Below are 18,290 nucleotides of genomic sequence, written 5' to 3' on the forward strand. Positions count from 1 at the left end.
TCATAGTAGTAAGAGGAGATTATGGATGGGTAAATGAGATATGAAGGTGGGAAGAGTATCTAGAAATGGATTAGGGAGATTGTAGTAAGATGAGCTTTGGGATAAGTCTAAGGAGGCATACACGAGGGAAGCATTTAGGAAGGGTTGTTTGGGAGATCATAGTAGTAAATGAGGTTTGGAGTGAGCCAAGGAGGGATAGAAGAGGGAAGAGTCTAGAAAGGGTTATTTTGAAGATCATAGTGGTAGAATGATGTTTGGAATGAGTCAGAGTGGAGCTAGATGATATATTAAGAGAGATCCAGGGTGAAACATAGGGTAGCGCAATGGAGAGACTCAGTTTTTTTTTCTTTTCAGGAGGATGAAAGTAATAAATATATGGATACATAAATACATAGAGGGTATATCTGTATAAAGAAAGAAATATTTCAATAATGAAGTTGTATTTAATAAACCCAGACTTTCAATAGTGAAGCAATTGTAGATAAAATAGTTATAAATAAGCGGAGAACCATAAGTATCTAATCAAGTTACTTATATAAAAACTATACAGTGACATATACATGTTAAGCACTATGTAAATTTGTTGAGCAGGCCTCAAATTTCATTAAAATGTTGTAGGCCTAAGGGTCTCGTGACTTAAATATTCTTCTCAACCTCATTGTAAAACTCTTGACCTACAAACTGGTTTCAAATGATGTGATCGTGGACATATATTTTAATTAATTGAGCTGCCATGTTCTTCATTTTCACATATGAAAGCACCTTCAAATATTAGACTTCAACATGTACAAAAACGCTTTTGTTTGATTTAGTAGACTAAACTTTTGCTCCATACAGATTACACATGACCCCTGACTTGCCTCTAAATTCATTAACAGCATTGTCATAAGGGCAGGGGCAGGAATGTTTCACGAATCATGTTTGAAAACTAACTTTTAATAAAAACATAACTAAAGCATGAAGTGGTAGCACACTGTAATTTGCAGCCTGCATATTTTACATTAAAATGGCCATAGAATTTTTCACTGGCATGCAGTTTAACTGATATAAATATATAGTGTACAAACAACGTTTGGCAATCAAGTTTTTGCCAATGTGTCATTGCACACCACCAAGTAAAGTGTTCTGATTTATTTTGCTCCTATTTAAATCTTTGTTTGCATCACACTTCTAAATCACAAAAAAGTGTCCTTTTGTAATTCCTGATAAATGTTGTACTATTCACTTACAAGCTATTAAATGTTATGTGTTTGAAAAAAAACTGACATCTTCAAATAGCTCACTTGACAAAAACCTCTAAAACTCAATTTTCCAAGCAACAATTAATAAAAAGACAAACTAATATTTGACCTCTTTCCTTGAACTGACCGCAATTGTCGAGATAAAAACAAGATTCAGTGGCATCTTTAGTGCTCCTTTACTTTCTGAATGAACAGAACTTACTTTCCAGTTTAAGTACCCCCCATCATAAGTAGGTTTTTGGAGGCCTGCTAAAGAATATCTATATATTTAAAACCTAATTATTATACATATTTATACAAATAAATACACCTGTGTAGATACATACATATAATCAAATGTTCATAAACCAGGGATATGCTGTACATTTGTGTTTGAGTATGGTAGTTATGTAGGAAAGAGTCAACTCTTGAGTAGTCTTTCGAAAGGGGGTAATGAGTTCCATAGTTTGGTTGCTTTGTCAGAAAAGGATGTGGCACCTATGGTTTTTTTTTTCTTGTATGGTGGGATTTTGAGGCGAGGTGCCGATCTGAACACGAGGTTCCTTTGAATGTACCTGATGAAAAGTGGTCATGTTCCATGTATTGCTATATGGGTGATACAAAGCAGCTTGAATGTGGATCTTCTGGCAATCGGTAACCAATGTAGGGCTCTCAAGGCAGGGGTGATGTGGGCTTGTGGCTGTACATATAGGAGTAGTCTAGCAGCAGAGTTTTAAATCTGTTGTAGTCTTTTCATAAAGATGATCCGTGGTAGAGGCCATTGGCGTAATCAATTTTAGACCGTACAAGAGCATAGTAGTCTTTTCCTTTTTTGGAAATCCCAGGTGGGGGAAGATGCACTGTGGAGTTTTCCTAGTTATGAAGCTTGATCTTGTTAATTTGTCCACTTGGGCGTTCATTAAAAGCTTGGAGTCCATGGTAATTCATTAGTTTCTTAGATACTTTAGGAGGTTGTCTCAGATTGTCAGGCTAGGTGCTGAGCAGGTCATCATTTTTCCAGTTGCCACATGTATTCCTGTTTTGGGAGCATTCAATTTGAGATTACTCCATGTCATCCACCAATCAGCAGCTTTAAGGCAACTGAAGATTTTGGAGTTTTCAATGTCTTTTGGGCTTTCTAGTTTAAGGAGTATTTGTGTGTCGTCTGCATAGTTCTAGCGTGTGAGCTGGAATTCATTGATCATTGCCGGTAATTACTTAATGTAGATGTTGAAAAGCATTGGGCGAGATGATAGAGCCTTGAGGGACTTCTCCTTTTGTGAAGTACTGTTTGGATGAAAAAGGTGGCGTATAGACGACATTAGTCCTGCTTTGAAGGTAGCATGTAATCCAGTTGAGATCAGTCTCCTCTATGCCAACTCCATAGAGTCTTTGTATTAGAATGTCATGGTCAACTGTGTCGAAGTGAGCTAAGAGGTCCAAGTAGTGCAGTGACCCTATTGCAGTCTCTGGTGTTTTTAAGGTCCCCCCAGATGGCGGTGGGCAGATGCTGTGCCTCTTCAGGGCAGAAACCGACTTGGACGTCTAAAAGTATGGTTATCTTCAATGAATTGTGACATCTGGTTGAATGCCGCTCTGTTTGCCCAAGAAAGGCCCATTTGTAATTGGTCTGTAGTTGTCGGGCTCATGTAGGTCCAGGTATGTGTTTTTTTTTTTTGTTGTGTTTTTTTTTTTAATAATGGGCATATGCATGTCTTTTTAAAGGCTTTCAGGAAATATTTCTATAGTTAATTAATTATGTATGATTCTTTTTACTGGTGTGGCAGCTGAGGTACTTAAAAGAATGTTCATGAATATTTGTGGTGGACAAGGTCCGGAAGGGCAACCGGCTGGCCCGCTTGCTTTGATCAGATCTATAAATTCAGTTTGAGATATTTGTTTGAAGGAATGCAGAGTTATGGATAACTTACTCGTTGAGGGGATTTTGGGAAATGGGTTTGTGCTGGTGGTTTTCCTTTGTTTTAAATAGGAGTCCAATGTGTTTACCTTGGTTGTGTAATGATTAGCCAAATTGTCAGTGATTTCTTGAGTAATGGGATATGTTCCTTCTGTGGATTTAGGTTTATGAAATTCGTGCGGATTTTGTAAAATTCTTTATTTGTACATTTAGCAATTGAATTTTGTCTCAATAGTACCCTTTTTGATTGTTGACTTGTATAATCTGTTAAGTTTCTGTAGGTGAAGTTTGTCTCGATTGTTGTTTGTTTTGAGCTAGGTGTGTTGCAGCCAATTTGCTGTTTTATCTTTTTTAGTTCTGTATTTCTCCAAGGTGCCTGTTTTCTTTTGTTCTGTTTTGCTGTTCTGACTGGTACTAGGATATGAAAAGCTTCCTGCAGCCACTCCGTTTTTTATCAGTTTTTATTGTGTCTAGATCTGTGTTGGATGTTAGTTGTGTTTCTAAGTATTCAAAATTGAGTTTGTTCCATTGGCGATAGGTGGATGTATGTAAGGTGATTGTGTTGCTTTATGGTGTTTTTATGTTGGAAAGCTAGCAAATGGTGGTCTGAGCTTGTGACTGGAGAACCTTTGAAAAGGTAACTGGTTCCGGATTTGCAAAAATGGCATCTAGAATGTGTCCAGCGATGCCTGTGTGTGCATATATGGTATCTTCTTGCAGGTGTGGCATTTGGAATGTGACCTTGTCATGGTTCCTTTAGGATTTCTTGCTAGCTTTTGGGTAATGAAAATCATGGGTAATTATGGGCTACAGCGATAGAAATAATGTAAGTTTAAGTACTGGAAAACCACAATTTGCAGTTGAAATAAAGCAAGAGTGATTGAAGGCTACACGCGGCAGTCAGCCAGCTCGTAGTTAAGATACGTAGATCACACTTGGGGCCTATTTTAATTATGTCTACAAAAACTCACTGCACAGATTTAAGTTTTTGCCCAGGATTTTCTAATCAGTGTCCAAATCAATATATACATGCAGTTATATTTACCTCTGGCATGAGAAGAACTTGAACTAACATTGATTACGTGAGCTGCCCCCACCCTCCTGTTTGCTTCTGCGTTAGTGCACACAGACGGCCCTCGGGGACGGCTTGAAATAGAAGCCGACCACTACCGTGAGATGCAAGCACAAACAAGCCTGGTACTGCATTAGCGAACTTTAAATTCTGCCAGCAAAACAGCAGGCTGGCTTTCGCCTGTATCCCATGGGCCCGTCTTATATCTCATACCCAAGGCGTAAGAGATTGCATAGAGGTAGCTGTATGCCTTTGAAGCAATGAATAACTTGCCTTTAGGAAAATGGATGTATTTAGTGGCAAGTCTTTTAATCCGAAAGGTCTGCTGGGCTGGTGTATAGTCCATGTCATCACACACTACCCAAGATGAGTTCAGATGTGGCACAATCTTCACAAGCCCTTCAGAGGTAGCGTCCTGAGCGAAAATCTTCCTCCACTACACTCCTTGACCTTATATTGATTTGTCCCCCGTCTCTTTGTTGAATTGGCCAGGTCTTCTGCTTGCTGATTTTACTTGGCTCTGTGCTGTAGAGACTGGAAGTGTTGCCTTGCTCTGAAAGTGTCGTTTCATAGGGGAAGCTGATAATCCTCAGAGGTGAACTCTGAAGCATAAAGTGAAATCGCCCATTAATCTTAAGTGTTTTCCATGTGGCCAATCTTAGATCCCTGTATTTGTTGATTGTTTGCGTTCCTCAATCGGTCTTTATTCTTGTTTTCCTTTTTTTTGTACCAACTTAATGCTACTTTGGTTGTTGACGATTTGATTTGTATTTGTCTGATTTTGTTGCGGTCACCATCTTATTCGAATCTCTGCTTTAGTTGTTAATGACTCCACCTAGGGACTTTGCCTAATTTTTTTTGTGTGCCTTTGTTATTGACCTTATTAGGGGGTTCTTAATTAAATTCGAGCCAATTAACGTTATATGCTGATCGCTTTGGTTGACCACAGACCGTCTGCAATAAACGCAACTTTGTTGACCATTTTAGGCCTTACCTAAGCTCTACCAGGCATTCTCAACAGAAGACTTGACCGGATTTGACATACAGTAACAGGAATTAGGCAGTCCAAGGACTTCCACCCAATCCTCCTGCTCTTTCCCCCCAAGTTTGTGCTATGTCACTGCGGTGTGTTCTGTGTGGGTGATGGGCATCTTGGAATACCCCATCTGCATGCCTTGAAAGAATTCATTATCGGCATACGAGCACGCAATACACACTGAAGCTGGAAGTGATAAAAGAGTACATTGTTCTAGAAGTATGAATAAACCATAAAATGGTACACTCCAGTGAAGCGAAAGTATTCCACAGGAAGCCTAGTCTGGAAAGCTTATAAAGGATTCCGTTTGGAACATAGTCCTGCAATGACTGGTTATCAAATTAATTTAGTAGGTGTCATTCTGGGTGGTGTGTAAGGTCTGATTTGCCAGGATTGGAAATGGAGGAAAGTGGAAGGGAAATGATGGCATATTTATTAGGGTTTGAATAAGTGAAGTTCATTGAATGGATTAAAAGTGGGAGTTAAGCTGGAAGCCAATGTTGTGCTATTGCCATTTGTGTAACCCAATGTTATCCCATTGACAAGGCATCACTTTTGCTAATTAGTTGATTACTCCATAAATCGTACTGAAGTATGTGTTGGCCTATTGAAGCCACTCCTATTGGTGTTGCTTTTGTTTGATTATCAGTCTGTTTTGGGCGCTCCAGCAGGCAAAATATGAGTGTCAAACTGTTTAATTTGAGCCGGTGGTTTCCGGTGCTCTATACCAGTACTTATGACAGTATGCCGCATGGTTGCGGTGTTAGCCTAATTTAGAGATGAGCACAACCGCAGTGGTTTATTAATTTAATATACATTAAAAATAGCTAATACCTGCCACCTGATAAATTCTTACAGCTTTGGAGCCTTGGAATAGTCTGAATTATCACACTTGTGAAAGCGTGATGGTTAGTTGTTCCGTTGGTGCTGTCATTGACAGCACTAGCAAGGGCAATCCGTGGTACAAGCTGCAGTGGCCGCCTGACGAGGGCCCTGGCATTTTTACAAATCCGGCCCTGGCCCCAACTAAACCATTTAAAAAAGCCTCCTGCAGTTAACTAAAGAAAACAAAAAATATATTTTCTGTGTACATTGCATGTATGACCTAAAGAATTTAAAGTGTGATAATGTTGTGTACTTATGTTTTACATTGCAAGCAATATGTAGGAGGTGGAATAATAAAATAAATATTTAATAGCACGAGGTAAGAGAGAAATAGGCTTTGGGTGTGACCAAAGTCCACTTTAAAACAACTCTAGTGTGCACTTCTTTCGCCGTACATGTAAAAAAATGATTTTGTAGCAGACCTAGTCTTGTGAAAATCAGCGAGTCTTCTAAGACCCCCCAATGCTGCCCGGTGCAGGGTTCACTTTTTAATTCACTTTGGGTTCGCTATCAAAATAATGCGGCAAGTGCTCGAAACTGGAAGACAAGAAAAAGGTTTATTTCTCATGAGGAGACCACGTTAACTGCAGACACCGGGATGTCTGAGGGAGGTGTTCTGCTGGCATCTCTTTTGGCTCTTCCTTTTATACAGGTTTTACACAATGCATTTGTTTCATCAACATGGTTACACAAGCTTGGAGTCCCCACCCTGGGCAGGTTTCCACACAAGCCCATCACTAATTCTCTTCCCACCGAAGTCAAACAGACAATCTTATCTTGCAGCTGGACCGTGCTTCAGGGTCTAAAACATGTGAGACCAGCCAGATCTAAGAGTCCGTTCTGTTGATAAAAACAGGTCCCATTGTTGGTAAAAACAATTCTCGCTGTTTGTAGTGCAATAAATCATGTTTGCATGGGTCATTTTAGTGTCTAGAACCGGTTTGAGTAACTAGGGGCGGTGAGGGGTAGATTGTTCAAAGGTTTGCCTGAAAACAGAGATGAACGGAAAAACGAGTTTGTGGCAGCAAGTGGCGCTGAGGTTTGCTGTGACAATAGGGTTTATAGCCCCAGCACACATATCTGGTTTGGTCAGAGGGTCCGATGGATGCTAGTAAGGGCAGGGTGAAACAAAGGTGACCAACAGAGTACAAAATGGCTGTGATAGATACAATGGCTGCAGCTTATGTGCACATAGAAATTTCCACTAAACAAGATGGCGCAGGCAATGTTCGCGATTGTCATTTTACTTTTAACAGTCCCACCGTTCCCTTTAAGCAAAACTCCCCTTCGTATGGTGTAAATGCAGCCAGAGTAAAGCCAAGTCAGTGGAGGCCACTTTCGCCAAGGTGCAGAATGCACCCTGGAGCCGGTCCATGCTGCGGGAAGTCTCTGGGGGTTGACCGACCCCTTGTTGGGTCTGGCAGTTCCTAAGTAGGAGTTTGACAATGTATCCTAGCCCTGGCCCAAGTTGGGCCCTCACAAGCCTTGTCTGCTGCCAGTATTCATTTCCTTGCGAGTCCGTTTTTGTTGTTGTTGTTGTTGTACTAGTTACTTTTTTCTCAATTATTTGCCCTCGTCGGTGAAGAATACAAGCAGACTGCATGGGGAGGAAATGCCGTTCTGTTTCCTTCGAGAGGATGTTGGACTCCAGCTGCCTCTGGAGTGGAAAAGCTGCAGTTCACTGTATATTGGCCTCCCATGCTGGTGTCGGCACTAGTGTACTGTGACTCCTGCACCCCCCTGCATGACGCTTCCTGTATTTATAAATCCGTCGCAGTCATGCTGGGTGTTTTTATACAAACTCTGCCCCATCGGCGTCACTACGACTGTTGATGATTATTTAATTCAAAAACTCATCCAGTCGACTTAAAAATGCAGACATTTGTAAAGTATGGCAGAATCCCCTTTTGTGTTATTCTTGCTTTAATTCAGTTGTATCCACTTTCTTTTAATTCCACTTTAACTTTTTTCTCATTTATTTCCCTTTTGTCAACCTGCCTGGGTTTTCTTCTGCTTGGTCCTACTTATTTTTCTTTCTTGGCTGTTGATTTTTCTTTTTCCTGTACTTTTCTTCCTGCTGCTTTTTTTTCTTCTTCCCACTTTTTCTCTACCATGGTCCTATTTCCTTCCTTTTATAACCGCCCCTTTCCTCCCCATTTCCTTCTCACAGAGCTCAGTACATGGGAATGAGGGGTCCCTTGAGGGCAGGGGAGAAGCTTGTGAGCAGCCCATAACAAATAGTACCGTGTGATGTGAATGCTCATTAATGTACGGCACACTACAACCTGATTGGGGCCCTACTGCTTTAGGTGTGGGTGTTACTATTGAACCTCTCTTTGGTACTTATTTTAGTTCATTCAGAAGGAATGAAAGGTTGAGTCTGCCCAGTGAGATTCATACCTTTGGCCTTCAAGCTGCACACTTATCACCTACAGCAAGTGCATTTTTCCACCAAGCTACGATTTAAAAAAATCTCCGAGTGATTCTTCCACATCTCCTATTCTTTAATTGATTACCTTTATTAGGGCAGTTGGAAATAAAGTAATCCATTCTTTAATCGGGAAACTGTTTGCACTCTTGTGTTAATTAACCAGAAGAACCTTTCTTGTACTTCCCATTGTCCTTCCAGGTGTGCCCATGACTGGGAGTCCCCGTGTGTCTGGGTTAGTTGTTCAAACATTAACAAACTTCCAGTCTAGTCCACATAATACATTTTTTGCAGCTTGAGACTATCCTGGATGTGCATGCTAGCCATGATATCGCCATCTAGTGGCTGATATCTTGAATAACATCTTATAAAATGCAAATTTAAAAATGTGGGCAGTGATAATAAGCTTAAGTCCGTTGGGCTCTGTAAGCCCACAACGCCGCACAGTGTGACCTGTTTCTTCAAATTCAGTTTTCTGCAATCCGGTTTGTAAGATTGTCAAAGTTATTTTTCTTCTTCTATTAACACCGTACTGCATGGCCATGCAGCAAGCAACACAAATGTTGATTTTTACACCTTGGGTTGGTTCCTTGATCTTGGGGTCTGAAAACCTCGATATAAAGAGAAGTGTTTGGTGTGCACTGGTTCCCTCGCATCTGCCGTCTGAGTAAACACTCCTGTGTCCTCCATTTAGGGCTTCTTCCGGAGAAGCATCCAGAAGAACATGGTATACACCTGCCACCGGGACAAGACGTGCATCATCAACAAGGTGACGCGGAACCGCTGCCAGTACTGCCGGCTGCAGAAGTGCTTCGAAGTGGGCATGTCCAAAGAGTGTAAGTGAAGACTGTGGGCACAGCAGATTTTAGCCATGTGGGAGACCAGGTGCAAAAGTGCATAAGAACCTGTGGAGCTACATATGGAGGCTGGGTGATCAGGGGTGCTGGGTGTCAAATCATTATGGGGGTGACTGGTAATCTGCATGCGAGTGTAGTGGACCATTGGATCCTTGTTAGAGGAGTCTCTTTGATTTTGGGGTTTTCCTGGATCAGTGTGTGAAAGTGATTTCATGGGCCTGAGATCAGGCTTTGAGGGCCCTGAGCATCTCCTGGATCTGCTGGGATACCCCCGAAGTTGATAGTTGAGGGTCAGGTGTGAGTACCCTAACGTGCTCCCTTGCTTCTCTATATGTGAAGGTACTTGGGGTGCAAAGATGCCAGAGGTCCCTTGGATCGGTTTGTGATGGCAGTTCATTGGATCATCACATAAGAGCAATTGTGAGTATCCTTTAGATCAGGGCGCATGGATGCAGGGGGACCGTTGGATCAGTGTAAGAGGGCACAGGGGTTGAATTTGTGCACTTTGTGCACTCCAGAGCTATCTTGTTGTTATCCAAGGCAACGATTATCCTCTCACACCACCCCAACAAACCCTCCCAACAGTATACATGTTCTCTCATCATGATAACTTTACAGACCGCTGAAGGATGGATGGCGGAAGGCGGGATCCTCGGGTATTGAATTGCAGGCGTTGCCATGGAAACTGTTGATGGATGATGTCAGAGATAAATGACGCTGACAGGTCCCTGGCGCTTGGTTGTCGCGGAGTGAGCACGAGAAGTCTTGGCGCTAATGACCACGTCGCCGGGGGTTATATTAATAACGTGAGACGTAGTTATAAAGGGGGCTGTGGGTTAAATCGATTTTTGTTAGCATTGATAGCAGACAGAGGCCCGCGCAACCAATTCCATATCGACCGCCTAGCGCTTGGGGTGGGGCGGTGGGAACACTAAGGGTGCACATTTGGTCCTGTAGCTCGATGGTACACAGTGGCTCAGTGGTATACCTGGTTTCACATTACAGCTCTTTTTGTTCATCACAAGCATGGCTGTGGCTGATACACACCAAGAGGTACGAAATACCCTCCTCCTGCTACAGGAGCAAATTCTACACACTCTGAGTGATTCTGCATCCAGGATTAGTCTCTGTGGCGTCCACCTGTAGGGTCAGATAAAAGTGGGTTGGAGGAACATCCCCAGGCCCGGCAGGACTGGGAACCTAAAGCGGACCTGGCAATTTACTCGCTGCCTGGCTTCGGGACACTGAAAATGCTTGCTTGCTGCTTTTGTTACTGGGGGCCACGATTGCAGCACTGCTGCAAAACTGATTTCCACAGCAGCAAAGCCGGCCCCCACCCTTTCAGCCTCCCGGGGAAACACCCGATGCCTACATACCTCCCCTCTGGAGTAACGGAGATGCCTTTGCTGTGCAGTTATAGGCATCCATGTTGAATTGTATATCCAAGGACATAACCGGATACATTTGAAAAATTGCTGCTTTAATTTGTTTCTTCCGGAACTATTTTTATAAGTGCAGAACGTTCTTCCTGTCCACCATCCTGCATCTTTCTCTGAAAGATACTGGTTATCCTTTGGGGGGTGAGGGGTGGCTCTGTTTGTTAACTGGTGACCCTGTCACCTGTTAGATGAATCCTAATGCACTCTGTAAATATGTCACTTGTTCAACCTCATGAGGCCTTTAGGGTCAGAGACCTGCTGATTGGTCCTATAGAACTGTGGAAACATTCTGCTTACATTGCCTTTTCTGTGCCTTTTCTACACTTTGCAACATAAATATTTTCTAGAATAACGTGCGGTACATTAGTCTACTATCTATTGAATGGGTCCAGAAGACTTGTAATGACAGTAATGAAGTGTGTAATTACTATTCTAACTCCGTGTTCTTTGATAGTCGGGTAGGTTAAACAGCAGTGGCTGCTCCCTAGAAGCAGCAGTGAGGTGAAGAGGGTTAAAAACAAAAAAATGTACTTACCTGCCGGCCGCCACCTCTCCTCCGTCCCCTTCTTGGCTTCTTCTGTGCAAACAGGAAGCACCCAGGATCCCCATAGCCAATCACAACACTGCAATGCAGCATTATGATTGGTCAGATTGCTGTAGTTCCGTGCTCAGCCAGGGAAGGAGAGCCAGGGCATGTTCTCCACAGAGGCTGTAATGCAGCCTGGGGGAAGAACATGCAAAGGACGCATGACTGTTTGGCCGCGCCGACAGGGCCGGCCAATCAGTCATTGCCCACCACTCCTCCCCTCTGCTCTGAGAGCAGAGCAGAGCCACCTCACCCCTACAAGATGCGGCAGCAGGAAAAAATGATAATAACATTGTTATTATCATTTTATTTTTCCTTTCTTTACACTGCGAAAAGAAGTGGGGCGACGCTACTCCGCCTTAGCCGAGGAGCCACCACTGGTTATAAAGCACGCCGAAGTAAGTCTAACTGCACTTCTAGGTTTTTTTTATATACACTTTCTCGAAAGTACCTAAACACATTAGTGGGATGGGTCCTCATAACGCACCTGTCCTCATTGAGATAGTCTTTGTCTGGTTCTGTCAAGGTTAATCCACTCTGCGAATGGTGCCAGTCCCCACAGGTTATACACACTTGCACACACACACACACTTTCCCCAGTGCATCCACTGGGATTTAAATCCCTGACCATCCGGTTACACCCACAGACGTCTGAAATAATCACATTAACCAAATGAGCTGTCCTACCAGAAAAATGCATTTCCACAGATAAACTTAAGCTGCATTTATGTGTATGTTAAGGTTTGTGTATTGTATACATTTTATCTGTAGGTGAAAAGCCACCATAAAAATTACATCATATTTTTTGTTATTTTTAGCCATGACTGTGATCCCGCCTCTACACTCGCTGACCACACCCCATTGTCCTCAGCAACACATCTCCCATGAATTTTTTTTATGCACTTTTACTGCTGATCCTATCCCAGTGTCACCTTCCTCTTAGTTCTTCCCCCTCACACAGCCTGCTACCCTTACTACTCAGACATCCAGCCATCCTACCTACCCTTACACCGTGCTATCATATGTTCTGCCTCCAAGTAATGTATTGCCATCTGCGCCGTTTTCGCATACATTCTGCCTCCTCCACCCAGGGTACATTCTGCCATCTTATTCGGATGCCCCTCCCCTCTCCAGTCAGCCCTTCCTGATGTAGTGTGCCCCTCATACAGTCTGCCACCCTTGTCTCCCAGCACTCTGTGGCCCGCCTCTCTGATTCTAACACCCCCCCCCCCCCCCCCCGCACTCCGCTGCGACTCCCTTGCATTCCTCCTGCCCGCCTTACGCTCGTCCTTCTCTCCTCCCGCACTCTGCCCGCCAGAACCTTCCACAGTGCCCGGCGGGCTCCGCGCTTATTAGCTGAGACGGGCCCGGTGGCGCTTCACGCTGTGCGCGTTATATTAATACGGCCTCATTAGGAGCCCTCCCCGCACCCTCTTCCCCGGTGACTGGGCGAGGAGATTGGATTTCAGCTCCCGAGGGGCCTGCAGCGATATGTGAAGGAATAAAGCCCTGTGACTGAATGTTTCCGCGCCGAGCCCGGCCGTCTGCCAAGGCGATTACCTTCCGCCGCCTCCTTGTGCCGGGGGAGTGCGCGCGGGGTCCCTTCCACATCTGCGCATGCAATAGCGCGCGCGCGCGCGCGCGGAAGGGGGGCGGGGTACTTCCCATTTCTGTGCATGCGGAATTACACTCGCGGAACCCCGCCAAATCTGTGCATGCAGAAGTGCCCTCGGAGAGCTCTACCCAACTCTGTGCATGCAGAAGTGCCCTCGGAGAGCTCTACCCAACTCTGTGCATGCAAGAGTGCACGTGGGAGCCCTACGAACATTGCAGCAAAAGTACTCCTGCCCCACCCAGATCTCTAGGTGTAGTGCTACCTGCATCGGAGTTGCCTTCTTTCACGTGGTATACCCTAGCATCTCAGTGCATGTAAGAGTGCACGCAGGGAGCCGTAGCACCTCTGTGCATGCAACATCTCTGTGCATGCAACAGTGCACACGGGGAGCCCTTCTATCTGTGCATGCTAGGGTGCACGCGGGGAGCCCTGCCATCTTTGTTTCAAAGTGCACCTGCATTACTTACCTCCATCTCTGATGGTAGTGAGACCTACAGCTGTGATGCCTATGTGCATGTGGCGAACCATACTACTCAGTGCACGTGGGGATCCCTACTGTCTGTGCATAAGGGGAGCCCTACCATCTCTGCTGAAAAATTGTACCTGATGAACCTCCCATTCCAGTCTCTGGCCTCAGTGAGACCTACATTTCTGTGTTGCTTTTGTGCCCGCAGTGAACCCTACCATCTCTTTGCATTTAAGAGTGCACACAAGTGAGTCCTCCCATCTCATTCCGGTGCATGCAAAAGTGAACATGAGGCACCCTACCATCTCTGTGCATGCAAGAGTGCCCTACCATCCATACACATGCAAGAGTGCTAGAATAGTGCAAGTTGTACATACTTGAGTGAGCACTCGCATCTTTGTGCTAAAAAGTGTACTCTAGGTAGAGCGCTGTCAAGTGATCGCTCTCTTCTCTGTGGCACTATGCTGCAAGATAACACTTGTGTGCTTTCTCATTCCTGCAGGCAAAGTGCACTGGAACGAGCGCACCCTTTGGGCAAGTAAATCGCGTGGGGGTGAGCTTTTTGCTCTCTTCTGGGCGATTTTTCTTAAACTAGTTCCCTCCTGAAACTCCATGCTCTGATTTTCCCGATCTGTAGTAGTAGGAGTGCACTCGGGCAAGCTATCACCCTGTGCTGAAAGAGAGCAAGCTACTGCACGAGTGCACTCTATGCTAGGACGTGGGCCTCTTTCTACTGGCCGAGCGCTCAGCTGCTCTCTTTTATCTTACTTTCCTTTCCCCCCACTCCCCGCGCTGGTAGAGTGCACTTCGAGAAAATTCTTCCTCTGTGCTGCTATAAAACGCCTACTGCCGAAGTCGAATATCAGACTTTACAAAGCATTGACCTTTACTTACTAAGCGTTGTTTTACGTCGTTGTACCTTTACTACGCATTTGTTGTTGTAAAGGATTAGATTTTTGGTTCCGCACTAATCCCCATTTTACTTACACACACGCTCACACTCTTTCTAACCTGCTATTTACCCCAGCCTGAACCTTAAAACCCCCTAAAATCATGTGTCCTTACCCATTACTAAACCCTAAAGTCCTTTCCTACTCTATATCCTTACCCATCCCTGAAACCCTAAATATGCCTTACAACCCTGTGCCGTTACCTATTCTAAAACCCCATACTACTCTGTACTCTTACCTTTCCTGAACCTTAAACCCCCCCACTTACTTGCCCCTGCTCTGTCCCTAAACCCTTAAACACTCTGGAAAACTTTACTGCCCTGTACCTTTACACATCCTCGAACTCTTAAAATTACTTGCACCTCTTATTTTTCCTAACACATAATATCTTAAAATGCTGACCCTTGTGCTTAATTAGTTAAAAATACATACATAAATGCAAGGGTCTCTGTCAGAAGGCCACTTCTGCTTGCACTGTCCCTTTGCTGTGGTCAACACTGCCAATTACAACTGCAAACCATCACACTCCTACAAGTGTGACAATCCGAACTATTCCAGGACCTAGAAGTTCTAAGAATGGCTTTGGCAGCAGGTATGTCATTTTTAATGTATATTGACTTAATAAACAACTGTTGTTGTTCTTGTCTCTAAATTAGGCAAACGGCTCCACCATGTGGCAGACTGCCATTAGTGTAGGTGTTGACAATTAAGTGCCGAGCACCGGAAGCTACTGTCTCAAGTTAAGCACTGACTTTCCTGCTTTGTAGAACACTGAAGAAGGCCCCTGGGCTGTAAAGACTTGGGTTGTAACGTCCATCGTGGATAAAACCGCGTTGTAAACGTTCCATACCGCTATGGCTAGCTTTCTATACCCTCAAACAAAATTCCTTGGTCCTCGTCCTCCCACTCCTAGGGGTCTCCGCCCCTCTTGTTTTCTTACTAAACTAGTGACTGTACCCCGCCTGTCTTGCATAGGCCTCTGCCTAGTTCCCTGTGCCCCTCACAGCACACTTGGGCTGTGAGCATGTGGGTCTAGGCCGCCGAAGCATGTGCCCATCTCCTACCAGATTCATACCAGGCATTGTGCCCATCGCTCCTTGGTGTCAGGATAGGGCACCGTGCTGTGATGCTGCACGCTTGAATGTTTGTACTTGCAGTAACCCGACCTCACCTCATTTGCAATGGCGTAGCCCTCCTTTCCCTGCTGGCAGCATCCAGACAATAATAGTATCCAGGAAAGTCGCTGGGTGACGCGCCTGCCAGCCTCCCCGCCCCCTTCCTAGGACCGCCTTCTTGTCTCACTTCTTTCCTTAACCCTGGCCTGGCGGCTTTCAGCATTTCTCATTTTTCCTGTGCTTACCCCATTACCCCCTCCTTTTTATCCTGCTTCATTTTTCTTGGTTTCAATAGAATTAAAGCTCCCTCCTCCCCCGCCTCCACCCGATTGACGGATGTCTTGTCACGGCTGCAATTTTCCATTCCCGAATTATCATTGCATTTTTTTCCTCTCCCCTTTATTGAATTTGCAGAGAGGACATGAGTGATTTCTGAATTATTCCAGCCTGCCTGCCTCTCCTACCCTCTCCCCCCTCTTCCTCGATCTCTTTCTTTTCTCTGTTATTAAATTTTCCGGGCCGCGAGTGACTGATTACGCGTCTGGAGTAATGGTTTAGTAATAGCTTCATCCCTTCTTTAACGGAGAGCGCTCTGCGGCTCCAGCTCGGGTAATCTCGTCCCCTCAAGGGGGCTGGGGGTGAAGCCCCAGCCTCCCCCATCACTGTGGCCCCAGAACAGCGCCCCTGTGCCCGTCTCAGTTCACCAGCGGCACAACGGCGACTTTGTGTGGGGAACTAAAGGTACGTTTCTGCTCAGGACGGGACTTGCTGCCTGGAGAACTGCTATAACAGCGTCTAGGGTGACGGGCCCGGTATGCCTCCGCACTGATCGCAGCGTGCCTTTTTATACTTTTTTATTTTTAATAAAGGATGTGACGTGTTGGCTCTCCATTGGGAGAGCAGAGCAACAGAGGGGCATATTAATTAAAAGTTCACGCAGGGGGGCAAGCTCATGTGTTGCACTGTTCCATGAATGGGAGAGCGCTGAACAGTGCCATATCTCCTAAGCTATGACGCTCTTCAGCTCTCTACCTGCCCTATGGTGCAAAGATGCCTGTGCTACGGGCAGGGTTGTGTTTGTATAGTAAGGGCTGGCTGCCTTCCTGCACAAAAACACGCCAAGAGGCAATTTCCGCTATGTGATGTGGAGTGCATCACTCATTGAAAGAGGAAGTAACAAGGAGAAATGAACCGAATTCTCCTCATTACGCCATTTTTAAGGTGGTCTACTGTTTTGGCTCAATTCCAGGTTTGCTGATTTCAGTACATCTGGGGTTGCATCAAATTACATTGGTGGATGCCTGGAAATGCCATGGAACGTCTACCACTAACCACTGCGTTGCATTTCTTTGCAAAGTCACACAGGTCTGCGCACATCGCCCCTTCCATGGCTTTGTAAATCTTACTAAAGTCTTTGTGGCGCTAGGGCAATGCAAAGGCTTAGTAAATCCGGGCCAGCATGTGAGCAGTGAAGAGCAATATGTGTCTAGCTCACTCTGTCACAGACCTACCGGTGTGTAGCAAAATTCTTGAATTTCCTGTGTCCAGTCCGTCGCTGCCCTCAAAAATGGTGTCCGTTGTGGGATTTCGGGAGTAACATAGTTCTATTGCATTGATGGGAACTGGCCTTTCAGATAGGCTAGTTTGATTCCAATCTCACAAATTGGTGTAAGAAATGGAGTATCTTCTCCATGCCTGGAAAAAGTGGCACGATTTGAGAAGGTCAGACCGACTGTGCCCAGCAGCCCCCAGGAAGTATGTTTCTCTCTCTCTCTCAAATCCAGTAGGTCTGTCTCACTCCCACATCTTTCTCCCCACCCTCCCCTTGCCTTCCCACTTTATTAATGCTGCTGTTTGGCTCCAGCTTGTCAGAGTTATTAACAGCCACTGCAGCGAGCTCTGCACAGCCATGTGGAGTATTTCATTTACCACCTTAATTTCGGCATCTCTGCCCTTAGACATTAGCATCTGTCTTTGGAAAGCTGTGGGGGAGCGGGTGGATCAAGGGCGAGGTTGATTTACAGTAAGCGGCTCGGGCACAGTTGTTCCCAGAGATGAGATGTGTTCGCTGCAAGGGGTAGGTAGGCTCAGGTGGGTTGCCACTGTCCTGATGGGAACCTGGCAGTAAAACATCAGGGTTACTGTGGACAGCTTGTCCTAGTCATCAGGATGTCTGATGCTCCTTCCCATCCTATAGATCTAAACAAAAATTCTCCCCATTGCAAAGTTGGTGCATCATGCTGTGCCTTCTGGTGCTGCACCTGTCTGGCTACTGGGCCTTTCAAAGTTAGACAGATACCTATAGTTTCCTTCACTTTGCTTCGGCGAAGTAGTCAAGTTCTCCTAGGCGGTGGTGCGAACATTAGTATCAGATACAATACATTGCATAGTTTGGCTGCTTGAGTCTGCTGGGGATTAACATGATGGTCAATACCCAACCACGAGGTGGTGCAATAAGGCACAACATGCTGATAAAATTAAGTGTTTGAGTTGGCCATCATCCTGATTTTCTGCTTCAGGGTAGGGATATGATTTTCCATTGTCCAAGTTAGTGAAAGTCAGAGATAGATTAGTTACTTACCTGTAATCCTAGTTCTCTTCCAGTGGTATACTCATTAAAGTCATAAGCACTGAATAATCTCCGCCCATGAGCGGGAACCCGGAACACATAATAAAATATATATATGTGTAAATATATAACAA

At 44.8% G+C, this 18,290-nt stretch overlaps 1 protein-coding gene across 2 annotated transcripts in view; it reads left to right on the forward strand.

Annotated features, from left to right (window-relative positions):
- Positions 1–18,290, forward strand: part of LOC144807486 (retinoic acid receptor alpha-like) — a 123,081-nt gene that overhangs the window by 77,373 nt on the left and 27,418 nt on the right. For both annotated transcript variants that reach the window (XM_078673125.1, XM_078673126.1), the window contains exon 3: positions 9,254–9,395. In XM_078673125.1, coding sequence (XP_078529251.1) covers positions 9,254–9,395 — 142 coding nt within the window. The remainder of the gene's footprint in view (positions 1–9,253; positions 9,396–18,290) is intronic.

This window comes from Lissotriton helveticus, unplaced genomic scaffold, assembly GCF_964261635.1.
Source record: "Lissotriton helveticus unplaced genomic scaffold, aLisHel1.1 SCAFFOLD_575, whole genome shotgun sequence".
Classification (NCBI taxonomy): Eukaryota; Metazoa; Chordata; class Amphibia; order Caudata; family Salamandridae; genus Lissotriton; species Lissotriton helveticus.